Genomic DNA, 26,820 nt, shown 5'->3' with positions numbered 1-26,820 from the left:
TGTTGGCGGATGCGTGAGCAAAGTAACTATTTTCCGGCGAGTGTCCTCAGGTGACCTGTCTAGACGTGCCCAGGGAAAAACAATCTAACATTCTCCTAAACCCGAAGAAATATGGGGCGCGCGGGACGCGCTGCGCAGAGGCCCGGGGCGCGCGGCGCAGCCTGCGGAACGCGCAGGACCGGGTCGCTTGGAGTCTGGCCGCGTGGCGCCCGCCGCAGGCTCGGGTGGGCCGGCCGTCCCGCGGGCTCCGGAGCGGGCGGGGGCGGGGCCGGGCCGCCGCGGGGTCCGCCGGCCAGCAGGGGGCGCGCGCGCCCCGGGCCCTCAGCCGCCCGCTCCGTCGCGCGCTCGCTTGCCGCCCGGCAGCACATGTGTTTCTGTTTTGTGTTGTAGCATTTGTTCTGGAAGCTCGTATTTACATTTTAAGTGTATCTGGTGAGTGGGTTGGATCCCTGGTCTGGGCCGAGGGGGGAAAAAAAGCCCTCCGGTTCATCTTTTAGTTGCTCCTCTTCCGTTTTCTCTCCGGTTTCTCATCACTCCAACCAGGTAGGGACTGAAAATCAAAATCGACAACGTTCAGTTTGTGGGATCTGGGAAAGTTTTTTTTTTTTTTTTTACCCCCTTTTTTTTTTTTAAAGGAGAAAAGGTAAAAAAAAAAAAAACCTAAGGAAGGGGGGTTGGGGGATTGAATGAATAAAAAGGGGAAGGAAGGCGGATCCACGTGGTTTAATCGGAGACAGACAGAGATCCCATTGTTCAAAATCAATAAAAAAAAAAAAAAAGGCAGACAGGGCGAAAGCGCAGGGACGCTGGGGGAAAGTAGCGGCGGAGCGGGGCACTTCGCAGCCGGGATCGGAGCGACAGGCTGGGCCGCACGTTCGGGGAGGGGCCGGGAGAGTTGGACACCATTAAAGTTTTTATTTTTCGTGTCTGTGCGAGCAGGTGTTTGGGGCTGGGGGCCGACTTCATTGCCCCCCCCCCCCCCGCCGGGGGCAGCCCACCCCGAGGGATTAGGCTAATTAGAGCCAGAGGTCGGAACCCCCAGGCTGGCGGGGAATTGGGGGCTCGGGCGGTGGAGGGGGCGGCAGAGAGAATTGCATTTAATTGAGTGGGCTCGGGGAGGGGGGCGCGGAGACAAAAGCAGCAGGTGGGGCGGCCAGGGAGGGGGGAGCTGTTTCAAAGGGGGATCTTTGAAGTATCCCGGAGCCTTCTGTAATTAGAAGCTAGGGGATCGAAGCCTCCTTTTTCTTTCCCTTTACTTTTTTGGGGACCAGGCTGCGATGGTGATGCGATGTAGGCAAACCTAACTCGAGGATGGGCCGGGGGGGGTCTCCATTTTTTTTCTTTCCCTAAGCGGATTGCAGTCGGAGACTTGGGCTCCCGTGCGGGATTCCCCGGAGGAGGCGCGCCGGGGCCCGGGAGGGGCGCGATTTCCTCCCGGCTCGCCCCCTCTCCGCCCACCCCGCGGCCGCCACTTTGGGGAGGGCAGGGGAGGAAGTGGAGGCCGGTGGCTCGGCTGCGCTCCCCTCCCCCCGCGCAGTTTATAACCCGTCCATTGTGCGCCGCTGCCCCGTGTCTCCTCCAGCGCGACCATGCCCAGGAAGAAGGCGGCGGCGGCGGCCTGGGAGGAGCCGAGCTCGGGCAACGGCACGGCCCGTGCCGGGCCCAGGAAGCGCGGCGGCCCGGCCGGCAGGAAGCGCGAGCGGCCCGAGCGCTGCAGCAGCAGTAGCGGCGGCGGCAGCAGCGGCGATGAGGACGGCCTGGAGCTCGACGGGGCCCCCGGCGGGGGCAAGCGCGCGGCGCGGCCGACAGCGGCCAAGGCGGGCGGCGCGGCCGTGATCATCACCGAGCCCGAGCACACCAAGGAGCGCGTAGTGAGTGCGGGGCCGGGGGGGGGGGGGTCGGGGGGCCGGGGCCGCGGCGCGTCACTGCGCGTCCTGGCCGGGGGCGGCGGGGCCGGCGGGGCCGGCGCAGGCCGCGGGCTGAATCATCGCCGCCGCCGCCCAACAAAAGAGCGCGGGCCGGGGGCGGGCGCGGGCCGCGGCCTAGCCGACCCCCGTCGCCCCCGCCCGCGCGGCGGTTGGCCGTTGGGGCGCGCGCCCCGGGCCCCCGCCGGGGGAGGGGCGGCCGGAGCCCGCGCCCGCCCGCCCGCGAGAGGGGGTCATGGCCCCGCCCCCGGCGCCGCGCGAGCCGACTCCCTCCGCCTCCCCTCCCCCTCCCGCCCCGGGAAGGGAGACTTTTGCAAGTTGTCTCGGGCCCGAGGAGGGGATGCGCGCGCGCCGGGTCCGGGCCGCGGCGCCCGGTGCCCTCGCCGTCCCCAGTCCCCCTCCTCTTCCCCACGGCCGCTGCGCCGCCGGGGCGCCGCTGGGGGAGGGGGCCGCCGGGGCGCTGTGGGGAGCGGCGGTTTGCGCCGGGGCTTTGAGGTTCCCGCCGCCTCGGCTCCGGCGCTCCGGGGGGGCGGGGCCTGGCGGCCGCCGCGCATGCCCCATACGGCCCTGCGCCGTCTCGCGCCGCCGGGGAGGCGGGGGCGGCCGGCGCCGGGGCGGGGTGCGAGGGCGCATGCTCCGGAGAGTCCTCCCCCTGAGGTCGGGAAGCCCCCGGGGCTGAGAGGTGTTGGGGCTTTGTTCATCGCTCGCGGTCGGAGGGCGCGGGTGCTCGGTGAGGGCTCAGTGTACCCCTCCGGGGGGTGGGGAGCATCTCCCGTCCCTTGAGCGGGCTTCAGTTCACTCGTTGGAGTTGGGCCTGCAGATCTTAATTGAGGTCGTGACCAACTCAACTCCCGGTGCCTGCAAAACACTGCAGAGCTAGAGATCTTAGCCCGGGGTCTGCGATCCTCGAAACCCACGGGCTTCGTGTGGGACGTGTGTTCAGGAAAGGATCAGAGCTTTGGCCAGGTTTCAGGTAGCCCCAGAAGAATAAGAACTTCCATTTAGGGTGTAGACACTCTCGAGTGGCCCTTTTCTGTCACCAAAGGGTGTGTGAGGCTTAGCAGTATCAGAGTGCTTTCCTCCGAAGGCGCTGAAACAGTGTTTAAATGGTTAAAAAGAATGCGTTTCTTCATCCGCTTTACAGATGAGGAAACTGAGGCACAGAGTTTAAGGGCTTGTCCCAGCATCCCATGGCAGTCAATTTCCACATGGGCTCAGGTGTCTTCTGATGGTGTCCTTAACCCCTGTGCAAAGTGTTCATGTGAAAATGCTTCCTAACTGCCGTCCCGTTGAAAGGGTCAGCACGGCAGACGGTGGAGGAGAGCCCCTGTCACTGAAATGTCTGAACCTGGGGCCTGGGACCAGGACTGTGCCAGGAGCTGGCCAGAATTGAGAAGCTGGAGCGCGGGAATGGTTTTCCTTTGACAGATCTAATTCTCTGTGCGGGACTCCAGCCGTTTGCCCTTCAGTCCCTGCGTGTTAGGAGGGAAGCGGAACAGAATGGCCAGCGGGTCTCTGCCTCTGCTGTGTTCTCTGTGCGGGAGCGCCTGTCAGCTGCAGGGCTGCAGTCCGCCCGGTTAGAGCAGCGCGTTTTCATGTCCCAAAGTGAAGGAGGAGCTCCTTACCCCAGCGCTGAGGTTCACCCAAGCATGTAGTCCCAGAGAGAGTGCAGAGGGACGCCCAGCTCTGCAGCGGCTCTGCACGCGGCTGGCTTGTCTGACGGGAACGGCACTTTCTTAGTCTTACCGAGAGAGTCCTCTGCTCCCCAGGAGCAGACAGACCCAGCAGTGCTTGCAGTTTGCATTTGCTTTGTATTTACGACCCGCTTACCTTGTACGTCCTGGATACGTGTAGATACATCTGTACGTACCTTCCCCTACCCCCTTAAAAAACGAGGGCCTGTGAAGCAGTAGCGCGATTTCCTTTGGACTAGTGAGCACATCCAGGAGCCTGAGCGTCTGGATGCCCCGGGAAAGTGCTCCCCTGGAGTTCTCAGGTCTTGTTAGCATCTTTTGACTTTGGTCCAGAGTCAAGGCCAGGCCCATGCTGTGCTGTCCTGCTGCTTTCCCACAGGCCTAGGTCCCGGGTGGGTCCCCCGCCAGGTTCCCGGCTTCCAAGGGAAGCATCGGCTCTGCTCCTGCCAGGCAGGCCTGTCCCGGGCGGCCCGCAGTCCCTAGCTTGTTTCCGGAGAGGCTTTTTGAGGAAGAATTTTGCAAGCCTCACCACCGTGGAGGGCTTCTTGAAGGAGGTGTGTGAGAGCAGCTGCCTGGCGTTGTCTGGAGCTAAGCCGAAGTCGGGGCTTGTGAAAGGTGAACCCAGATACTCGTGGGGTTGAGGGGCCAGGTTGCCTTGAATAAAGGTGTGTATTTTGTAAAACATTTTTAGGATTTCAGCCTCAGGAAATGCTCTGCCCCGTGTGGTTTTGTCAGATGAGCATTTTATGATGGTCCAGGGCGAATGACGAGTGAGCTCCACGACCCTGGAGGTAATGCAGGCGCCTTGGCAGAGTTCTGGAAAATGGGAGTGTCACCAGCACTCCGGGTCTTCATGGTTTCTTCAGTGTTGGAGTGCTAAAGTCTTGTGGACCCCAAGACAAGTCTGTCCCGTCTGCAAGGGTCAAACAAATACGACCAAAAAGCGAGCTTTTGAAGTCTGTTCTAGTTGATAGCCTGTTAGGGAATTTGTCGTTGCTGGCACTTCTCTGAGCGGCCCTCTCTCTGCCGAGGCTAGCGGTTTTCTTTTCTTTTCTTCTCTCTTTTTTTTTTTTTAACATTTTATTTATTTATTAGAGCACATGGGGTGGGGCGGGGCGGGGCGGGGGGGGGCAGAGGAAGAAGCAGGCTTCCTGCTGAGCAGGGTCCTGGGATCAGGGTGCCCGGGTCACGGTTTTCTAAAAGGACGTAAGTTAAAAGGTGGTCTCCCAGCCTCATAAACATGCTCTTTGCTCTTGGGCAATAATTCAAAAATCGCTTTGAACAAGAAATGCCGTTTTGTTGATTGAAAAAGCGCAGTGCATTTTTCTGTCTTGGCCATTCATTTGGACCAGCTCGTGACCGGGGCGTTGGGGGACAGCAGGTGTAATGAAATTCACTCATCCTGTTGGGGAGACTGTGGGACCGTCTTCACTGCCACATAGCCTTTAGTCACAGCACTCTCTTGGCCCATCAGAGAAGGCTGGATTAGACCTCGAAGGGTCACAAAGCCTCTGGCCCTCGGCCCTGACAGCCATCCCTGGGGTTCCTCTGGGCGGAGCCAGCAGACATCAGGGTCTTTCCCACCTGACGGGCCAGCTCAGGTCTGCGACTGAGAGGGACATGGGCTGTGATTGAAAGGGTGTTAGGAGTCTTGTTCCTTATTTGAATTTTCTCTTTCCTAGAAGGTAGAGGGAAGAATTACATTAGGGAGAAATACAGTAGGTGGCCTTGGCAAACAGCTGTGCAGATCATAGCATGACGCCTAGTCAGTTAGTTTTATCTGGTGGGTGAGAACAGAAGGCCCAGGACAGGAAAACCTGAGAAAGAGCCACCCCGGCGCCCCTCACAGTTTTGTGTTTTAAATTCCTCTTTGGAGGAATCCCACGGCGGTGACTGGGGTAGACTCCGTTGACGACGGCTTGCCGCAAGCCTGGCATCAGGAAGGTCGGAGTTTGGAGAAGCGCTCCGCTGGCTTGACCCAGTACCCACAGGCCCTTGCTCCCTCGTGCAGTTGCTGGCACCTCGGGTCACAGAGGAAACTCGCTCCTGCCCGGGGCCATCGCGGAAGCCCTGGCAGTCTGAGGGCACGGTGGCCGCCTGTGAGCTGCTGCTCTAGCAGATGCCCCTCGATCGGTGTCGCGGTGTCGCGGTCACGTCGCCCCCGGGGGTCATCTGCTGCCCTGTCCGCACAGACCTGAGGAGCCGTGGAGGGCCGGCTGGGGACCTGGGCAGAGACCCAGGGCCGCTCCTTCCTTGGGGAACTTGACAGAACGCACTGGCTGTGGTTCATCCTCTGTTGCAGATCTGTAGAATGTTCCAGCCAGGCCCGCCAGCTACACAAAGAAGGGGAGATAACCGAGGGAAACTAGGCTCCCATTCAAGTAATCCGAGTCTGTGGGTGCTCTGGGGTGGGACTGCCCTCCTATCAAGGTCGTTCTCTAAATAATTTACACGTGGTGAGGTCCTTCTCCGTTCCTGGCTGTTGGGTTCCCCTTCGCGTGTGGCCTGCAGGACGTGCCCTGTAGATGGACTGGCTGCCTGCAGCCACGGAAACGTGGGTGAGCGTGACGGGGTGTGTTCTCTAGGGTGCCCGTGGCCTCAGGTTGGGTCACACAGAGTCCCCGTGGAGATGTGTTCCTCTTAAAAATGCACTCACTGTGCACCAGGGCAGGTGCCTAGAGGTTAGAATGACGGGGGCCGGGTGGCTTTTTTTTTTTTTCATCAGGCCTTCTTCCAAGAACAGTTCTGTAAACAGAAGGAAACCGTTCTTTTGGGCCTCTTGGGGTGGTGAGGTCAAGGACGAAGGCAGAGAGGGAAGTCCCCCTTCCCCGGCCCCTGCAGGGACCTGGGTGCGTGGTTCAGAAGCGAGTCTCTGCCTGGCGGTCGACTTTCAGAAGCGTGTTTGGGCATTGCAGAAACACAGCACACTGCTGCGAATATTCTACCGAGTGCCACCCCAGATTGGACGGTGGCCTTTTTGAGTGGCGTGTCCTCCCCTTGACCACCCAGCAGTGTGTGGTCCTGGCGCTGTTCTGCGTTGGGAGCCTGAGGGTCTGGACACACCGTCCTGGGGCGGGGAACACAGCCTCTCCACCCAAGGGGCGGGCAGCGGGGACAGGCCCAGCCGGGATCCCCCATGTCACACGGTGCTCTGATGATGTCCCCCCCCCCCCGAAAGGCGCCAGGCACAGCGGGCAGCACGTGGAGGGACAGTCCGAAGCCACGGGTGACGCAGGGCTCCGGAGGCTTGGAGTCGTGTGCGGCGCTGTGCTGGCCCCCAAGGTCAGCCGTTTTAAGACTCCATGTGCGCCACGCCAGGCCTCTCGCAAATACCTCTACAGGCAGTTTGCGGAGTGGAGGGACACTCCATGTATGTGGCTGACTTTTTAGTGTCTTGCAAGAGATATTTTCAAGAGAAGTCAGTGGATAAAAGCGAGCCTGAGCCTCACCAACCAGCCGCCTGGGGATTACGTACCCTGATGGTGTACCACTTTGGGCCTCCGTCACTGTGCGAGCCGCCGGGGGAGGCGCGAATAACGAGTGATGATTTTTCTTTTGTTTCTGGCTGTCATTGGGCAGACGGCAAAAGCTGGAAGCAGCATTGCAAGCTAATCCTTTCTCTCTCTTTTTCTCTCTCTCTGTAGAAACTTGAAGGGTCTAAGTGCAAAGGGCAGCTTTTGATTTTTGGGGCAACCAACTGGGACTTGATTGGTCGAAAAGAAGTGCCTAAACAGCAAGGTATGAGACCCGGTTTCTGAAACCGTACGAAGCTACTGTTTGTCGGGTGCTTCCTGTGCGCTAGGTGGCCCGCGTGGTTGCCGCCAGCAGCCACCAGGTAGGTATTCTCTGCGTTGACAGAGGTGTTCAGAGAGGCCAAGCAACTTGCCTGAGGCCACACAGCCCCTCTAGGGACAGGACAGGACTCGAACCCTGGGCTTGTACCAGTCTCTCATTTCACAGTTCTGTATGTGTTTATTTTTAAAGATTTTATTGATTTATTTGAGAGAGAGCAGGAGGGAGAGGGAGAGAGAATCCGAAGCAGCCTCCATGCTGAGCGCAGAGCCGGACTCAGAGCTCAGGCCCATGACTGTGAGATCATGACTTGAGCCGAAAGCAAGAGTCAGCCGCGTAACCGACTGAGCCACCCAGGCGCCCCTCACAGTTCTGTGTTTTAAAAACCCAGTTCCGTTTAGGATTAAACGGGAAAAGTATAAGTAGTCACAGGTAACACGGACACCTTCTTCCCATCCTCCTCCGCACGTCTGTTACTTTCGTGAACACGAAGAGGCTGGTCCTGTGGGATGTCAGAGTGTCGAAGACTTTTGTCACATGTCACACGTCCAGCTTGGTAGACGTTACAGAGGAGTCCACGGTTCTTTGCATGCTGCCCAATTGTTGCAGGAACTGCTCGGACGGAGCGAGTAGCAGTGTGTGGAGTGGAGGGAGCACAGAAGTCCCAAGAAGGAGCTTTTGTGTTCCCAGTGGCTTTTAGAAACTCGCTATCTTTCCTCAGGAGGATACTGGCCCATCTGAGAGAAGTGAAGCTGGCCTGTCGCCACATTTTATGGCCTCTTGATTTCATCTGGAAAGGTTCCCAAAGTACTTTCCAACATTGCCCAGCGAACAAATATTTGCGCACGGACACTCCCTTGGTGCCTCAAGCCAGGCGGAGGAGATCATCGTATTCCGTGAAGGCAGCAGGACTTCTAGCAGCGCCTGGCGTGCGGCAGAGCTAGAGGGGGGCCTAGCGCTTTGCCTCCTGTCGTGGAGAGGACCACCTGCCCCGGGTCTGGTGTCCAAGAAGCCCCTCCCAGGGTGTGATGGCCACCGTCTCCCTGCCGGCCCCACGCGTGTACCACATCATGTGTCTGAGCTGTTCTCAGTGAGTGGCCCGCACACGGTGACACACGCTCAGAGGAAAGCAAGCGGGCAGAGCATGGGCCATCTCCTGCGGACCTAGGGTGGGGTGCGCTGAGGCCAGGCAGGGCTCCCCACACCCCGGTGAGGTCTCGGAGGAAGGAAAACCACCTTGTGGTTTAAAATCTGCTTTCACACTCTGGTTGAAGACATGCTGGGCGCATTTTAAGAGTGTGTTTTTGTCTTCTCCCATTCGGATCTTTGCTTCCCTGATCAGTCTCCCTGCGAATGAAGTTTTATGTAATTAACAAGCCTTCTTTGTAAGTATTTTAAAATAACTCTCAGTCCTCCATTACCTTGCCCGGAGACCACAGGAGGAGGAGAAGGATTTGTTGTCCCACTGGTGCAAGCCGAAGGGAAGAAGGATTTCTCCTCCTGCCCTGGCCCTTCCCAGTCTCCTCGCACCCTGGGAGGGGGAGCCGGCCAGCCCCTGGGTGCCCACTTCCGCGAAGCTCCTGGAATCCACGTGATGCCTACTTTGTTGACAGCACGACGCAGTGGCTCTTGCTCCAACCCCTGACCGCCAGGCTGCCCGAGGAGCAGCCGCTGCTGCCGGGCACTGAATCTGACTTGGATCACTGGGACGGTTCCTCGGAGGCCGGGACAAATCCTGCCCCTCAGGCTCTTGGCGTCTTGGGCATTGATCTTCCTGGAGCCGCCATAGGAATGAGGCTTTGGCAAAGCAGGGCATCCGGCCACCTGTGAGACAGGTCTGCTGGGAGAGTTCCCTCCGCGGTGTCCCCAGAGATGACATGTGTCAGTCCTGCCACCTTCGTGATAAACAGCCGTGGACAGAACCTGTGAAGGCCGTTGTCTTCGGGGTGCTCTTTCCCAGACGATCGTCGGGTCCTCTTCCGCCTTTGAGGAGAGTGGAATATCTCAGGGTGGAGCAGCTCGGTGTTGCTGTTTGTGGGCCGCTGACACTTCTGCCCAGTGTTCCTTGGACCGGTAGCCCCGTAACTGAATGAGGACGCACCTGGGCGCCCTCTGCTGGTGGGGCGCGGGCAGGGCAGGACTGGCCTCGAAGAGTTGCACCAATGCTTTTCCGCTGGAGCCCAGTAACGGAGCAGTTTCTTAATCAGTTCGGACATCCAGATTAACGTGACACGGTTACGTGGCAGCCGCTAGCATTTCATAATGGTCCCTGCAGGCCTAGAAACGTGGCTCGTGTCTCTGTCCTCCAGAGCTCCAAATTGAAAATACTAAGCAAAGTGTGGTCCATGCCCTGTCCATGAATGGGGAGGAGAGGGAGTTTGGAAGGAGGCAGCTGCATTCTTCCCACCCACACACCTTCCAGTGTTCCTGAGTGCTTCCTGGGTGCCTGGCACTGGCAAGGCCCTGGGGTTGCTAGGGCCTGGAAGGAGCATGAGTTTAGTAGGCTTGAGTGCTGTGATCAGCCTCACGGTGTGCGGGAAGCCATGAGCTAAAAGGGGATGTGGGCGTGGAGGGCTTCCTGGAGGAGGGGGTGCTTGACATGAGTTTTAAAGAACAAGCAAGGGTCAGGGAAGGGCATTCTGTGGGAGGGGATGCATGGCAAAGCATGGGGCCATGACCTGGCCACTACAGTGGGACCCCTGAGAAAGGAGGAAATTGTGTGGCAGGGGAGGGGTGTCAGCTGGGCCCCCCACACGGGGTCTGTTAGATGTGCATGGGGCGGGGGGGGAGCAGGTGTTTTTTGGGGAGGATGGGGACACTCAGACTTCACTCTGAAAGGAGCCTCTGGCTGCAGGGGCGAGGCCGAGGTGGGTGGAGGGCAGGCAGGGGAAGGTGAGAAGGGGTGTGGGGAAAGAAATACTGGGTTCACCCCAGCTTTCCTGGGTTGGGCTCCCAGCAGGAGGGAGAGCACCCTGCCTTTGTGGCCACCTGCGTGTGGGCGTGCTCAGGCGGTGCACGAGAGTCTGAGGTCCCCACGGGTTGGGGCCAGAGACAAGTGGGCCGACAGCAGTTGGTTTGATTCAGTTGCAGACTTTCGCCTTGGACAGCCTCCGCTGCCAGGCTCATGTGGCACCCCGGGGCTTCTGTGTCAGAGGAGAGTGGACCCCTGGTGACTACTGACATTTTTGGGGTGCTTTTCACCTCCCTCCGTCATTGTGGGTGTTTGATTTGCACTCTTCCCTTTGCAGCTGCCTACCGCAATCTCGGTCAGAATTTATGGGGGCCCCATAGATACGGCTGCCTGTCGGGGGTCCGGGTGCGGACAGTGGTCTCGGGTTCGTGCGCTGCCCACAGCCTCCTCATCACCACGGAAGGGAAGCTGTGGAGCTGGGGTAAGTCTGGGGTCGGGTGGGACAGGGCAACTCATGGGGGTTCCCCCCCCCAACACCGTGGGGCTGACTTTCTCCTCCATCTGCCTGGAAGGGCAGCCTTTTTGCAGCCATATTTCTTCTCCCCGATTTCCAGCTGGTCCTGCCTGTTCCCTGCAAGTGTATCCCCTTCCTCCACCCTTCTGCCATTTGCTCGTACACCGAACTCTTTGAAATCTTCTTTTTTGGGGGAAAGATTTTATTTATTAGAGAGCGCTTGCACAGGTGGGAGAGGGGCAGAGGAAGAGGGAGAAGCAGGTCCCTGCTGAGCAGGGAGCCTGACATGGGGTCGATCCCAGAACCTTGGGATCATGACCCGAGCCGAAGGCAGACGCTTAACCCACTGAGCCACCCAGGCGCCCCTGAATCCTCTTTTTTAAGCAGCCTTTTTCTGAACGTTCTGACTGAATCTGGATCTTTCTGATCTTGAGGCACCTAGAATTGAATTCCTATTTTAGACACGCTGTCCCCTGGGCAGACAGTCCCCCCTTCTTGCTTCGTGGCACAGTGTTGACGTAAGACCTCTGTTCTTGCCACTTTAAATGCCACCGGCCACGTCACAGCCTCGGCCACCATGTCTCTGCGATCCTGTCCCTGTGATTCCGGGGATCACACCTGTCTGCAGGTTTGGTTGCTCGATGCCTATTTCTTAGATTTCCCGACAGTTGAGTTCACTTTTTTCTTTCTCTTTTTTTCTTTTTTCTTTTAATTATATTTACTCATTTGAGATAGAGCATGAGCCGGGGGAAGGGCAGAGGGAGAGGGAAAGGCAGGCTCCCTGCTGAGCCAGGAGCCCGATGTGGGGCTAGATAGCAGGACCCTGGGATCATGACCCGAGCTGAAGGCAGACGCTTAGCCATCTGAGCCACCCAGGTGCCCCGGGTTTACTTTTTTCTGAGTGGAGCTGGTCTCTGGTTGCTGGCCCCCTGGCCTGGGTCACTGGGAGGTGGCGTCCTTGCCCTTGGTCCCCTCCTGCTCCAGGGTCCCCTCGCCGGGGCTCCCACGCACCGCTGCCCGTTTCCTCCTTCCAGATTGTTGATCCAGGTACTGACTAAGGCTCTGTTTAGCCCCACGCCCTCTGGTAGCTCCTGGACTCTTCCTCCAGCTGGGTATGTTGGCAGTTGTCCCCGCCCTTTGTTTCTGGTCTTTGGCTAGCTTTTAGTCCATATGACTGCTTTTTTTATTTCGGTCTGTTTGAACCGTTTTTTGCAATTTCATGAGCTGCTGTACCAAAGTCCAAATATATTAACATCTGTTGTCTTCGCTGCACTCTGCTAATTTTGTAATGCTGGTGGAAAAAAAAAAAAAAAGCTAACAAGTGTGTCTGGCCCAAATTTAAACTTTATAGTCTCTTGATGACATGCTGACATTGCCACGGTTTTCATTTTCCCCAACTGGCGCAGAGGTGTCCTTCCCCCGGCGCACCCCCTCCTGCCTAGTGTTCCGACGCTGAACACAGCAGTCTGTCAGAGCTCCCAACTTGAAATATCTTCCTTCTGATCTCTTTACCGAACTGCATTTACGTGGGGCTTCTAAAAATGTGCCCTGTGCTGGCCCTGTGGGCAGGGAGTGGTGCAGAGGGCCGTGCAGCCAACCTGGCCCCCGAGCAAAGACATGTGTCCCACGAGCAGACTTGGTGGGTGGGGGGGGCGGGGGACAATGACAGACGCGTCCCGGTGCCACAGTTAGCTACTTGAAATGGCCCGGGCTGTTGTCTGGTGTCTGGAAGCTTCAGTGCTACAGCACGTCACTCTCGAGGGGTCTGCATCTGTCCGCCACTGGGCCTCTCGGGGGTTCCAGAAACCAGGCCTTTCCCGGTGAACTTGGACAGCTCCCGGTACAAACTCGCGTCTGCTGCTCTTGCCAGAGGGCTGGAGTCCGAGCGCGAGCTTGAGGATGGTTTTTCTCGTAGCTGGCCGTTCCCTTCCTTCTCCGGGCCTCAGGATGCTTGGTCCTCGTCCTTGTGGCTCTGTTCTCCATGTGTCTCGTGATGGAAGGTCAGAAGGTCATTGTCAGGGAAGGGTGTGAACTGCTCCCCTCCCCTGCCCCCAGGTGCCCTGACTTTTTGACCTTATAAAATCTCCCAAATACGTTTGGTAACCGCTGTGTGGTGGTCCCCTTGGCCGGGGGGACCTGTGAGGAGCCTGCTGAGCTGTTTGGTTTGAGAGCTGTGGTAGCCCGTGTTGAAAACCAGGGGCACCGCAGGGGCTCCTCCTGGCCCACCCTGCCTGCCGTGTCTGCCGTGGAGCCAGAGGGCCTTGCCAGAAGCCCTGTGCCTCGGGGCTCCCAGCCCGCACGGCTCCAGAGGCCGAGGCAGCCTCGCAGGAAGGGCTTGTGGTCCGAGCAGTCCTGTCCTCGGCTGAGGGTCCTGTGGAGGGCGGTCCGCAGCCGGTGGGCTTGGCACTGCTCTGTGGGCATCGTTTCCAGGGCAGGTAAAAGGGGAGAAACGACGATTAGAAATGAACCAAATGGTCCACGGAAGATGCCCAGGGCCCTGAGGTAACTAAACTCTGTGAGGCAGGTGTCAAAAATGGCTCCCCTTCTTAAAATCCATCTCAGAGGGAAGGGAGCGTGGGAATTGTTGTCAGGCAGGCAGAGTGAGACCTGGGAGTTTCCATGAGCTCATCTGCTTGTGCGGGGCACCTAGCGCGACCCGAGCACTGCTTGTCTCCCTTGGTAGCACAGGGCCACAGAAGGTGCTCCCGGCTGGGTCCCAGCCGCTGACCCAGAAAAGCAGGTCAGAGAAGGTGAAGGAGGTGGCAGTGGCCCACGGAGCTGTCTCTGGGGACGGCACCAAGTATCTTACCCTGGTCACCCGGCCCCTCTCGCAGGCCTCGAGAGGTTGGCCATTGACAGAGGCTTTCATCCGCCTCGTTCTCGGCTGTTTGTGTGTGGAGGGCGCTTTCGGGGGGACCCAGATATGTCTGCCTTTCCCAGGCCGCTGCTCCGGCCACCCTCTCTCCTTCCCACTGTATCTTGCTCTTGATCTGCAGGTCGAAATGAGAAGGGGCAGCTGGGACACGGTGACACCAAGAGGGTAGAAGCCCCCAAGCTCATCGAGGGTCTGAGCCAAGAAGTGATTGTGTCTGCGGCCTGCGGACGGAACCACACCCTGGCGTTGACGGGTAAGGCACGGCTGGTTTCTTCTTCTTCTTTTTTTTTTTTTTTTTTAAAGATTTTTTTATTTATTTATTCGACAACGATAGAGACAGCCAGCGAGAGAGGGAACACAAGCAGGGGGAGCGGGAGAGGAAGAAGCAGGCTCACAGTGGAGGAGCCTGACATGGGGCTCGATCCCAGAACGCCGGTACCACGCCCTGAGCCAAAGGCAGACGCTTAACCGCTGTGCCACCCAGGCGCCCCACGGCTGGTTTCTTCTGAACCGGGCAGGAGGCCGCGTGGTCCACCTTGGGTCTTGGGGTGGAGTCGCCTCTGTGGCTCTTAGTCAGGATCAGAAAGGTGCCCAGGGAGCCCCAGTGGGTGCTTCTCCGAGCTGCTGACGGCCTCACCCACCTGTAGGCAGACCAGGAGGCAGTGGCCCGGGGCTGTGCCCAGTGTCACCCCGCACGCTCGGCCTCGGCGGTGAAGGGCTTCTGCTTCGAGCTGCCCGCCCCACCTCCGTGTGCGGTGCCGTCTCCCTTGTGCTCTTCCTGGCAAAGGACCTGTTTATTATCATTTCGGAGCCTTTGATCCCAGCTCGAGTTCAGAACCCTCAGTGTTCTTTTCCCTTTTGTGATAATGTTTTTTTCTTCCAGAAACGGGCTCCGTGCTTGCGTTTGGAGAGAACAAGATGGGGCAGCTTGGCCTCGGCAACCAGACAGATGCCGTCCCGAGCCCCGCGCAGGTGCCGCCCGCGCCCCTCTCTGGGCTCCAGGGCCTCTGTCTCTCTCTGCCTTTGCGCTCGATTTTCTGGGCGGAGACCAGGCACTGCTCCTGGTAGTTGAGTCGAGGCCTTGTGGAAGCGGTCTAGGTTCTTAGAGTGGAAGTCATGTGCTGTAGTCTTTAAAGTATGCTTCCTAGGTGCCCACGGTCAAAAAAAACCTCCCGAGAACTGATGTGTCTTTCTCTGCAAATAATTCTTGAGTTCTGACCTTGGATGGCGTCACCTGCCAGGGCTGAGCTCCCAGACAGGAGGTCGGCAGTCTTTTATCCTTGAGGAATGTGTGCCTACGTTAGAGAGGTGGGGATCACACCTGAGCGTGGCCAGTGATGTAAGGCGACCACGTGCCAGTGAGGTTGAAGGATGAAGGCGGGGCTCCCATTTCCTGGTCTGGAAAAGAGACCGTGGGCAAGCTTACCTGTGGTTTGAAGGATTTTTGAAATGTCCCTGTTGTGTCTGCCATTTGCACTAAGGAGGAAGTGACAGTTTCTAGAGGAAGCTGGGAGCGATGGGCAGGGCCCAGGGCTCACGCTTGTTGGGTGAGATAATAGCACAGCTTCCAAGGCCTGTCTGACGTGTTTCCAGAACCCACGTCGAGTTCCTCGGGGGGCCTTGGCTCTCTTATTTCCTGACTTCGAACCGTTTTATGTCCTGTCCGCACCTTCCGTGAAGACTAGTTAGGCTAGTGTGTCTGCAGAGGGCAAGGGGAACGGGACAAAGTTTCTCTGGTCCAAGTTGAGGCTGAACTGCCTGCCAGGGACGGGGTGAGGTTTGGGGGTTATGTGTGGTCTCGGCTGTTTCTTTCCCCCTCCCGCCCGGGCTGCTCAGCTGAGGTCTGTGCTGACCGGACGCGGTGTTGGGCATTTTGGGGGATGCGGGGCTGGGCACACCATGTGCCCTATCTTGGGAATTGACTCTGCTGAGAAGGTGGGGGTCACAGGGTGTTTTCTTCATGTACACTCTAGGCTTTGGCCTTCAGAATTCCTGGGTCTGTTCAGCTTCCTTTGCAATCTTAATAATTGTTTCACACCGATCTGCAGAGCAAGGGTGTGGGGGGAGGCTTTTTATCAATCTTTTAAAAATGTCTGAGCGTCTCCTGTCTTGTCTTTTCAGATAATGTACAACGGCCAACCAATTACCAAAATGGCCTGTGGGGCTGAATTCAGTATGATAATGGACTGCAAAGGGAACCTCTATTCCTTTGGGTGCCCTGAATATGGTCAGCTGGGTATGCAAATGTTTTTTAAAAGCTCTGTAATCTAACTGCATATCTGGAACCAGAAGTCAGTGTGGGCCCGCACACACGTGTTGGAAATGTGGGTAATTGATCGCAGATAATAGCCTTGATCCATTAAGTGGATCTCTCGTTTCCTGGGACAGCGCGTCCTAAATCACAGGGCCGTAGAGCATTACAATGGCTTGGCCTTAATGAGTAAGTCTGGGGCTGGAGTCTGACAAAGGATTCTTGTTTCTGGGAGGGGAATTCATTTATATGTAAAAGGATTTCAGAGTTGTAAGAAAAAAAAATTAAACCACCTTCATTCGGTTTCATATTTAAAAATTTGCCTTTACCGGAAGTGAGAACATTACACAAGGTAGAGGTTGTAGTGCAGACCCTGGGCTGGGCGACCCCCTCTGGTGCCCACCTGGGCCCCCCTCCCTGCGACCAGGACCCCTCCCGTTCCCGTCCTTGAGCAGAATGCCCTCCTCCAGAAACACATTCACGTCTTTCTCATTGAGTAGAAAGGGAAAGCTCAGAAAGTAAGTGGAAAATGTTTCTCGATTCTGATTTTACAAGGTCTCCATTTTCTTTTCCCATCTGACACCAAAGTGTGTTGTTTTTCTTTTTTTTTTCTCTTTTTCTTTTTCTTTTTTTTTTTTTTCCTTTCTGGCGCCTTCCCACAGCCCAGCCCCTGGCGAGTAGGAGGTGAGGAGTGGGCGCCCTCTGCTGGCGCCTCAGCTGCATGCCACTCCGGATCCCCGCGGCCCCCGTATCTGGGTTGCCGGGTCCCCACGTCATTAAGAGCAGGCAGATGGAAGGAGGTATAAATAGAACAAGGAGCATCGCGCTGGCCTTAGACTTCAGGGAACAGTGACTTTGTGAAACTAAATATACCGCAAGTCAGAAGTGAATAAGAACGAACAGCCCCTTACGCACATGCAGTGTTGGTTGCCAGGGAGTTGCCAGAGACTGTTGGAGAAACCGTTTCCATGGCCACAGGCCCTGGTGCCATCCCCAACCCCGGGCAGAACACCGGAAGTGTGTTTCCGGTCTCCTTCCGGGAGTGTGTGGGGCTCCCTTGCTGCCTTGCATTTGCAGACGGGCAGGGGATTTTCCTTTGGGGAAAACTACATGACCTTGGTAGTAATGACAGTGGCTGGTCCTTGAGCAGGGGCCGTGTGCCACGCACTCTGAGCGCTTCGTACAGACTCTCGGGGGCCCGGTGTGTACCTGCTGAATGGGAGTTTGACGTGCTGGCTTCACGTGTATCTGCGGGATCAGTCCTACTTCTCGGCTTTCTTTGAAACCCACCTGGAATCTCACTGTCCAAATCCAGACAGATCCCTTTTAGAATTAGAACATATAAATGTAACCTTGGGGAAGTGTATCCCCAGCACACGCGCTCGCCCCCACCCCCTCTCTGTCATGACGCATTTTACTGGGTCAGGCAAGGCAAAGACGAGCGAGTGCCGTTAACTGTATTTTAACACCCGTGATGATATATTTAGGTTACTAGTAAGTCCTAAAAACTCAAGTCTCGGGATTGTGTGTTGAACTTTTTCTGTCCCTTCTTGACCCATCCAGGGGCCAGGTGGGGCCCAGACCATACTCAGTAGGCCATTCCTTTGAATCCGTGGTCTCTGGCTTCTGTGACCGTGGCTCACAGTCAGAACTGTGGTCTGTGTTATGGCCTGATCCAAACGTTAGAGGCACATATAAAGAAATTTTTACAAAACGACATCCTTGTTACGGACGGTATCCTCGGTGTTTCCTATTCTGTCTCGTTCATTTCTTAAAAAGAATTCGTTTCATCCCCCAAAATCGATTTCCTGGTACTGATGGGGTTGTGCCCCAGATGGGAAGATGTTAGGTTGGTTGACAGACGTGTCCCGGCGAGGCCCCAATGGGCCAGGCTGGGGCGCGCGCGCTCGGCTGCCGCTGACTGCTGGCTCTGGTCGCCCCAGGACACAACTCAGACGGGAAGTTCATCGCCAGGGCGCAGCGGATAGAGTATGACTGCGAGCTGGTGCCCCGGCGAGTGGCCATCTTCATCGAGAAGACGAAAGACGGGCAGATTTTGCCAGTCCCAAACGTGGTCGTCCGAGATGTGGCCTGTGGCGCTAACCACACGGTAAGGCTTGAGGGTTTCTGGCTTCTCCTCTTCCCGAGCATCACCTTCTGCAGAGAAGGGTGTGTGTATGCTCCCGTGTCCCAACACTTGGCTCTGGCCGGGAACCCATCCCGGAGATCCGCGACATCCTGCCCCCCTCCCCCCCCAAGGCTTTGTCCCATTCGGTTGGCCATAGGGCGCTTACTTTCATAGTTTCTCTCACTTCCGGAGACATAGCGAAAGGATGGACATTCGGACATTTCAGGTCAGAATCCTACTGTAAGTGTCTTTCTGGGTCGGCTTTTGTCTGCCAGAGCACCACAGACCCCTTTCTAGGTCCACAGACGATCCCCCATATGGAGGGTGTTGAGTGGTTTTCAGCTGCGAAGGCTGTTCCCTTAAAGATCACTTGAAATAGGTGGCAGTAGTGTTTTTGTGTATATGCTGTGTTGTTTGGTTTTTTAAGATTTTTATTTTAAGCAATCTCCACACCTGTCATGGGGCTTGAACTCATAGCCCCGCGATCAAGAGTCGCATGCTCCACGGACTGAGCCGGCCGGCGCCCCAGTATTGGTGCCTGTGGAGCTTGGTTGCCTCTTTGCAGTTATTTTGCTCGAGAATGCCTGCGAGTCAAAGTTGGCTCTCTTCTCTGTGGAGAGAGCACTGGGCTGGGAGTCCAGAGACCAGGCTGGTCGCCTGGTGTGCAGCTGACAGTCAAGTGACCTCAGGCGCGGCCTCGTCCCTGGAATACGCCCTGTCTACTTAGTGCTCAGTGACGGGGCTAGGAGATTGCGGTCTCCCGGAGTCTGAAGTCTGTGGTCCTCTTCTGTCCAGTCCGGGGAAGCAGAGGTGGATCTTGGGCAGACCTCTTATGTCAGATGGTTTCAACAGGTCGTACATTCACACCACTCAGATGCTGAACGTCGGAGATGCCGTGAAGGAAAAGTTGTTTGCTCTACACCCAGCGCGGGGCTTGAGCTCATTGATTACCCTGAGAACCAGACCTGGGCTGAAATCAAGAGCCTGATGTGTAACTGAGCCACTCAGGTTCCCCGAAGATCCAGTTTTAAATTGTTCTCAGTCCACGTGACCAGATGGAGGTCCCCTGTGAACGGGGTGGGGTGGGGGGTGTCTAAGAGTCGTCCTAGGCAGGCAGGCCTTCCCTCGGTTCTCTCTGCAGTGCCGTCTACACCGGGGTGGGGGAAACCAGTGCATTGAGCTGCCCTCTGGAGGCTCCCACTCTTGCTTCTGATGAGAAACCAGGGGGACTTGGGACTAAAAGGAGTAATTCAGGATGGAAAGGAGCGTCCATGGCAGAGGAAAGAGGAAATGCGCCGTCGCCTCCCCCAGCTTGGGGGCAGGTTCAGCTTCTCCGCAGTGTTTTTGCCTTTTACCATGTTGTTCTTTGCAACAGAGCGATGCCCCTCTTATCCCCTCCTGTTGGGGGCCCATCCCCACGCTGTGTGTTCTCTCCGCCCGCAGCTGGTCCTGGACTCTCAGAAGCGCGTCTTCTCCTGGGGCTTTGGTGGCTATGGCCGCCTGGGCCACGCCGAGCAGAAGGATGAGATGGTCCCTCGCCTGGTGAAGCTGTTCGACTTCCCCGGGCGCGGGGCGTCCCAGATCTACGCCGGCTACACCTGTTCCTTCGCTGTCAGTGAAGTGGGTTAGTGACTTCCCCTGTCTGGGCCTCGGGAGAGGGGTGTGGAGAACCCCCCTGGCAGATGAGGGCTCTGGTGAGTGGGGAGCCACAGAGTGCTTCCGCGTTCCCAGACCGAAACCTCGGTGTTCTGTCGGACAAAATGTTCCTCTGTTGTCCCCAGCGTGCGGCGTCTTGCTTTTCTTGTTGTTGCTGTAAAGGAGAATTCAGTTCTTGGCATGTGTGGTCACAGTGGGAATGTGGAATGTGTCTGTCTTTCCCCAGGTGGCCTGTTCTTCTGGGGGGCCACCAACACGTCCCGCGAATCCACTATGTACCCGAAGGCCGTGCAGGACCTCTGTGGCTGGAGAATCCGGAGCCTGGCTTGTGGGTATGTGACAGTGTCTCCTGGTGAGGACGTCTGTCCCCTTCCTGGGGCTGGTGGATACCCTAAGGTGGGGGCCTCTTCCCTTGAGAGGCTCCATTTCCCCCTCCCCCCCAGCTCCCCCCAGCGGGGCATCAGATGCACGAGAGTTCAGGAGGGGAGGGACTGTTAGGGGCAAGAGGGCTTGGTACGTTCTAGAACAGATGATGGCTTGTCTTCCTGCCGTCACAGAAGGAAAGTCATCTTGACGGTTTCTGTTCTTCAAAGGCTTGGTGGGCTCTGTTCATCTTGCGGGTTAAAATGATTTTAGCTGAACATAGTGATAGGATTTTAGTAACTCTGATAAGCTGGAAAGAAGAACTTGTCTTTAAGCCTGTGCTTTTCAGTTTATTTTGAGGACACCTGTTGAGCTCTAATACTTCCTGGGGAGGAGTTTGGTTATATTAATCAACTGCCAGGTTGCCGGGGGTGGGGGGGTGGGCAGGGGGACAGCGTCTTGGGCTAGGGGTGCTATGGCTTTAATCTCTGCTGGAATGTCTAGCCCTGTCCCGGGTATTTTTTGTTGCCTACCCCCCCCCCCCCACCTTTGGAATGAGCTCTCCATCCTGATTCCATGACCTCTTTTCCTGGTGGGAAGGTCTGGGGTAGAGAGCCTGGTTCCTGCCGTTGTCTCGGGCTCTGTCTCAGGGCCTGCACGGGGATGAGGGTTTCGGAGAAGCCCGTATGCCCCATGTGTGTTGTGCGAAATGTGTGCCTCACGGAGTTTTTAACGGGACGGACTTGATCTTCATGCTAGCGAGTCACACCCGCTCTAGAGCAGGCAGCCTGCAGGAGGCGTCGTGGTGGCCGGGGCTGCTGACGTGCCGGCCGCGCTGGTGACAGTCCCTGCCTGTTTGCAGGAAGAGCAGTATCATCGTGGCCGCTGACGAGAGCACCATCAGCTGGGGCCCGTCGCCGACCTTCGGGGAGCTGGTAAGCGCGGGGGGGGGGGGGGGGGGGGGGGGCGTGGCAGGGGGCGGGACCCAGTCCAGGCACACCGGGGCTGCCTCTCGAAAAAAACGGGCAGAAGGGAGACGGGCATCTGCATGCGAGGCTGTGACGCTCCCCAGTCTTTGGGTCACCCCGGCTCTCGGGATTCTGTGCCCGTCAAGTCACGGCGACAGTCCTTCACGACTGCGTTGGAAACACGGGGACAGGGAGGTTGCAGATCCCGTTTCCCTGTGGTTTTGTCAGCGTGGTTGAGGTGTGCTGGTGATGCGGAAGGGGGTGCTTTCTCTGCTCCCCTCCGGGAGGGCTTTGTGAGCCAAAGCAGCGGGGTGTCGGGCCCCGTGCAGCTCCCGAGTTTTCTCCTGCGCCACGGGGCCAGCCTCTCACGTCACTCAGGGACATAGTTCCCTCATTTTTTCCTAAATAAGTCAAAGTCTCTGTTGCCTGCTTTTAATCTCCGTTGCCTGACTGATAGAATCGATGGCCCTCAATTCCTCACCCATACTTGGCCTTCCCCAACCAGCTGTCTGATTCTTCAGTTCTGGTCTTGATGAGTCTTTAACTTTTAATTTCTTCATCGAGAACAGCTTGGCTGCGGAGCCCGGCGGGCGGTCTGCCCGTTCTAGTTGCGATTTGATCCCCAGCCTCTTTGTTATTTCCTGTGGGGAAGGCGGTCTGTTTCCCTTCCCGCCTCGCTCGTGGGTGGGAGCTGAGAGGTGATGGAGAGGAGGGAAGGGAGGGGTTCTCGGTCCCTTGAGCCGTCTCTGGGACTTGGTGGCCTTGTCCTCGGGGATCTGCAGGGGCCCTCGGGCCGCAGATACTCCGGCGGCCCCTCAGAGGCAGCCTTGAAATTAGGAGACTGAACCTGGCCTGGTTTTTATGGATTCTGCTCAGAGAAGGGAAGGTGTTTCTAGGGCCTATCGGAGAGAGACTCCCAAATACCAATTTAGAAACCAGAGGGGAGGGCTGCCTGGGTGGCACAGCGGTTAAGCGTCTGCCTTCGGCTCAGGGCATGATCCCGGCGTTACGGGATCGAGCCCCACATCAGGCTCCTCCGCTATGAGCCTGCTTCTTCCTCTCCCACTCCCCCTGCTTGTGTTCCCTCTCTCGCTGGCTGTCTCTACCCTGTCGAATAAATAAATAAAATCTTAAAAAAAAAAAAAAAAAACCAGAGGGGAACGAGGGGGACTTCAGGGCGAGGAGGAGATGGCAGGGCGTCTGGGAGGAAGCACTCGCTGTGCGGGAAGGTATGAGGAGGCATTTGGCGGCAGATGGGACTGGGAAGGGAGGGTCTGCTGGCCCTGGAAGCCCCCATCCCCGCCCTGTCTGTGTGACTCCCTCCAAGCATTCTCTGGCAGAGCCCGCTGGCTCTGGGGTCCTGGAGTCTGGTGGGGGGATGGGGGCTCTTCAGTCTCCAGCCGGCAGGGTGAGAGTGGGGACGGCCTGTGTGCTTCGTGATGATGGTGTCTCCCCAGTGACCACCCCCGTTACCACACAAACCCCCCCAGGTGACACTTCAGTGTCAGGATCTTCCTCGGGTTGAGGGTTAGTGCCCTGTAGGCAGCACTTCTGTGGGTAGGGTGGCTCCCCAGGCCAGCTGTCAATGTCAAGCATGGCGGGGCTCTGGCCCCCGGATAGCGGGGTCCCCACAGGTGTCACCATGTTCCTTTTTCTGGACTGTACCGCGGTGACCCCAGGTCTGTGTGTGTGTTCGCTTTGCCAGGGCTATGGGGACCACAAGCCCAAGTCGTCCACCGCCGCTCAAGAGGTGAAGACGCTTGACGGCATTTTCACAGAGCAGGTGAGCGGGGCCTCCGGGCCAGCGAGAAGCTAGGGGAGCAAAGAAGGGCCGTGCCAAGCCGCACCTGCTTTTCCCCGCTCCTGGGCTTGTGAACCTGTTTGAGGCTGCTCTCGTCTCCCTGAGCAGCTTTTCTGCTGTGTGGTCTTGAGGTGTGGTGGGGAACGGCCATCAGGACGCGGTGGCACGGGGTCAAGCCGGCCAGGCTCGATGGCTGTCTTACCCTGAATGACACTGGCTCCAGTCCAGCCATGGCGGATTTGTTCTGGGGACAAGGTTTCTGCTCACATCTGCTTTGTACTTTCAGCCGAGACTACACATCATTAGGCTGTGGGGCGGATGGGGGGTGGCGAGTCTCCTGCTTTTCTCTCCACCCGGCTGTCCTGCCCGCCCTTGTCTGCCGACGCACAGATGGGGTGTGCGCCCTCACACAAGGCCGGATTGTGGTCCAGAGAGGCAGAGGGAATGGGGGCAGGATCCCCACGTCCCTGCCAGGCTCTGCTGACAGCGTTGACGCCATCCCTACTTGGTGGCAGCTTGGAAGGCTTGGTTGGCGGGGCGTCAGTAACGGGTCTCGTGGACACTAGCGCTGTTGAGCAAAGGGCGTGGAAGCGGTCCCGGCGCCCGGTGCCAGGTCAGCTGACCCGGGGGCCCGTTGTCGGCTCCGCTCTCCGTGACGGGCCCTGGCACATCCAGCTCTGATCTGTTCCCCCAGGTGGCCATGGGCTACGCACACTCCCTGGTGATAGCTCGGGACGAAAGCGAGACCGAGAAAGAGAAGATCAAGAAACTGCCAGAGTACAACCCCCGGACCCTCTGATGGTCCTGGAGCCACCCGCAGCTCCACACCTCCCGCGGCAGCTGTCAGTTCCACGTGCACTGGGACGGGACGTCGAACGAGGAATTTAAGAAAGCAAAAGTTGACCGAAGGTGCATTTTTGTCAGACTCCCTGAGGTTCCGTTTTATAAGTGATTCAACGTCAACTACCTTTTCTGTATGCTTTCCAAAGTGGGTTTTTTTCTCTTAATGTTTAATTAAAATATTTGCTCATAGTTGACTTACCATTCCTACAAAAGAGGCAGAAACTTTGAGCAACCTAGGTGGTTTCTCCCCCCCCCGCCCGAGTTGTTTTTCTTTTTCTTCCTGCTCTTAAGTACACTTCTCAGAACACCCCTTTCCAGTTGTAACTAGCGTTGTGATCCGAGCGGGTGCTCCCTGGGAGAGGAGACCCCGTTGACGCAGAAAGAAATGTCCCTCTGGGAACCGGCAGTGGCTGGATCAGAGACAGTCCTGGTGGTGGATCTCCATCCGAAATCATGCCCGCCTGCTTCGGAAGCATCTGGGTCACTTTCTTTCCCGCTTTTTTCCCCTCATTGACCAGCTGAGGCTGGCAGTTCTGTTCCTCTCCTTGGCTGCTTGTAAGCCCCACCGCCTTTTGGCTGCCACGTGACTAGAGTCTGCCGTTTTCCCCCCTGGTGGGGGCTCTGGGGTATGTGTTTAGCCATTTTTATCTACTTTAGCTGTAAAAGAAGTCCAAATGAAAATCAGGTGATTGTGGACCCAGTGGGGACTTGGGGGGCGGGCAGACGTGGGGACAACATGTCGGGTTCACAGGCGGCTCTGAGGCTCCTCTGACGAGCCAGACCCACCTGGCCAGCACTCGCCATTAGAAATCGATCAGCCAGCAGTTTAAAAAAAAAAAAGTGCATTCTGGAGTCCTTGCAAGGAAGGATCAGCCCTTTCCGTACCAGCCTTTATCACCTCTGTGCTTCTGTCCCTATCCGCCGCCGGATCCTGCTGGAACGGGCCCTGTCTCTGAGACACGGGGTCCCGTTCTGCTAACCCAGCTCTCTGGTCGCCTTGCTTGTCTGTGGTACCAAATAGTTGGGATTCCTGAAGAAGTCCCCCTTCCCCGCGTGTCAGCGCAGATCTGTGACTGCCACCCCGCTCCCCGCCACGTGCCCTCTGCCTGAGCTCGTCACCGGCGTTGCGCTGCTCCGCGTGAGTTACGAGGTGCCTTTCCCGGACCCCTCCGCTCACTTGGACCCAGGAGAGGCGACAGCTCTGGCTGGGGCTCTTGGTTTCGAGAGGGTCTGGACTGGTTTGGGTGCTTTAAAATAGATTTTTTAGTTCCGTGGTGCTTCTGGGGGAAGGTGGGGGTGGAACTTCGGTGTGACACTTGGGTGGATGGGAAAGGTGAATATGGGTCTTTTTTTTATTCTTTGCTTTGCTGTTGTTACCACTTGTCATTGTCTCGATGTTAAAATGCCAAAAATGATCGAGTCGTCGTTGGTTTTTTCCCTGCCCGTCCCCTGTCGCACCTTACGGCGGCTTCTGCCTTTCCAGGGCATGTGACAGGATCTGTCCTGGCTGGTGCCGAGGCCTCGCGCGAGGAGAGCGGCCCGCGTCTTCCTAAGGTTTAGTCTGACTTCACGCTCACCTTTGCTGTCCTGTGTCAGTCCGTAGTCCAGGGGAGAAGCTTCTGCTAAACTAACCTAATTAGTCCAAATCACCCCCAAAGCCGCCTCTCAGGCTCTCCTGTGCGGGGCACCCACCCGTTTTCCCCGACACAAGTCTCTCTCCTGGAATGGGGCTTCGGCGCATGCACCCCTTGGACCCGCACAGCTGCCCCGGGGTCCCCTCTGCGGGAGCTGCCCTGGGGCAGGCGGGGCTCCGGTCTTCCAGGGGACTAGTCTGAAACCCGCCACCAGCCTACTTCAGGGCCCCTTGCCAGGGGCTAGAGCCGCATAGGCTCGGAGCTTCCCAGTGAAGACGGCCCTCTTCTCCGCCACAATCACTCCTTTTGGCTTAGAATTTTAAAATGAACTTCCTAACGGGGAAAAATCCTTCGTGACAAGGAATTAGGGGGTTGTCCTGCACTCCCAAGACAAAGACAGAGTGGCCCTGGCCCCGGGCTGAGAGAGCACTTTGTGCCGACCCCCCGGGCCTCTGACCTGCCTTCCAGCTCTGGAAGGAGTCTCTGGAAGAGGGGGCTCAGGGCAAAGGGGAGCGAACCCAAGAAGAGGTTGTGATTTGGTCGAAGGTGCCTGGTTTAGTGCTGTAATTGTCTTATTTTTTTTTTATATATATATTTCTTGGAGTAAACATTTTAAATAAACGACATCATTGTTTACTCTGTTTTGGCTTTTGTGCTTCTTTTTCAGTAGAACCAGCATATAAGACGTTAAGAACACGGAGCAACTCCGTTTTTCTCCGCTCCCTGCAGGCGCCTCCCCCGCCTGCTGCCCACGTCTAGGCTGCCCGGAGAAAGATGGGCTTCAGGGGAGCTCGGTTCAGTTTCTAGGCTTAAACCTGGGGGTGAAGGTGAGTGGAGCGCCCAACTCTCCCTGGAGACCTGTGACCCTCAGGGAGGTCCCCCTTAGCTGACCCAACTCAGAAAAGGGGTTTGGATTGGCCACACTGAGGTGCTGAGGGTGAACGCCCAGGCTCAGAAAGCACTGGAACAGTGCCCAGAGATGTCCGACTTCATCCCTCACCTCCCCCCCCCCCCCAGTCCTTCCCAGGGGAGCCCGAGCCCGAGCCCTCCCATCAACAAGGCACTCCAGGCCCTGCCGGCCCCCTTCCGGCTGTGCAGGGAACTGCCCACCAGGGGGCACCGAGGAGCCAGCCGGGCGCTCAGAAGCCCCAGGCACATGGCGGTGTCGGTGTCGGCCCTGACAGCCATTGCTCCCAGGCTGCTCCCCGCTGACTTGGCTGAGCTCTTACCCGGCCAGCGGCCAGCGCAATCGCCAGCACCCAACACCCATCAGTGCGTGTGGAGCCTGAGATGCTGCTCCAGGTCCTCAGACCAGCCTCCCCTCCCCTCCTAGTCTTGGCTCCGCCCCCTTCCAGTAGAGCTTCCCATCAGCCGCAGGAGGGGCAGAGTGGGAACGGCAGAGGTGGTTAAACCTCAGAAGCACTTACCCTAATAGCATCTTTGTGCCCTCAACCCAGGGGTTGGC

General features: G+C 57.5%; 1 protein-coding gene across 2 annotated transcripts; it reads left to right on the top strand.

Moving 5' to 3' along the window:
- Nucleotides 1-370: 370 nt before the first annotated feature.
- On the top strand, nt 371-25,996 carry RCC2 (regulator of chromosome condensation 2). 2 transcript variants are annotated; one of them, XM_048221981.2, is made up of 13 exons: nt 371-543; nt 1,583-1,871; nt 7,264-7,357; nt 10,660-10,803; nt 13,833-13,964; nt 14,595-14,683; nt 15,833-15,947; nt 17,906-18,072; nt 19,534-19,714; nt 19,973-20,078; nt 20,972-21,044; nt 22,783-22,860; nt 23,573-25,996. In XM_048221981.2, exons 2-13 carry the CDS (start codon nt 1,590-1,592, stop codon nt 23,675-23,677), a joined length of 1,566 nt encoding a protein of 521 aa, XP_048077938.1. In that variant the 5' UTR covers nt 371-543; nt 1,583-1,589; the 3' UTR covers nt 23,678-25,996. The 2 variants fall into 2 exon arrangements, with proteins under 2 accessions (XP_048077938.1, XP_048077939.1); XM_048221982.2 differs by lacking the exon at nt 371-543 and having other exon boundaries at nt 1,462-1,871.
- Nucleotides 25,997-26,820: the final 824 nt, after the last annotated feature.

The sequence above is a fragment of the Ursus arctos genome, unplaced genomic scaffold, assembly GCF_023065955.2.
Source record: "Ursus arctos isolate Adak ecotype North America unplaced genomic scaffold, UrsArc2.0 scaffold_32, whole genome shotgun sequence".
Taxonomy (NCBI): Eukaryota; Metazoa; Chordata; class Mammalia; order Carnivora; family Ursidae; genus Ursus; species Ursus arctos.
This window is presented reverse-complemented; position numbering and strand designations above follow the sequence as displayed.

Bases quoted from the DNA above. Each gene is read 5' to 3' on its own strand.
- RCC2 (XM_048221981.2), top strand. From the start codon at position 1,590: ATGCCCAGGAAGAAGGCGGCGGCGGCGGCCTGGGAGGAGCCGAGCTCG. The intron at 13,965-14,594 runs GTAAGGCACGGC...TTTTTCTTCCAG, and splicing joins CCACACCCTGGCGTTGACGG to AAACGGGCTCCGTGCTTGCG. The intron at 19,715-19,972 runs GTTAGTGACTTC...GTCTTTCCCCAG, and splicing joins CTTCGCTGTCAGTGAAGTGG to GTGGCCTGTTCTTCTGGGGG.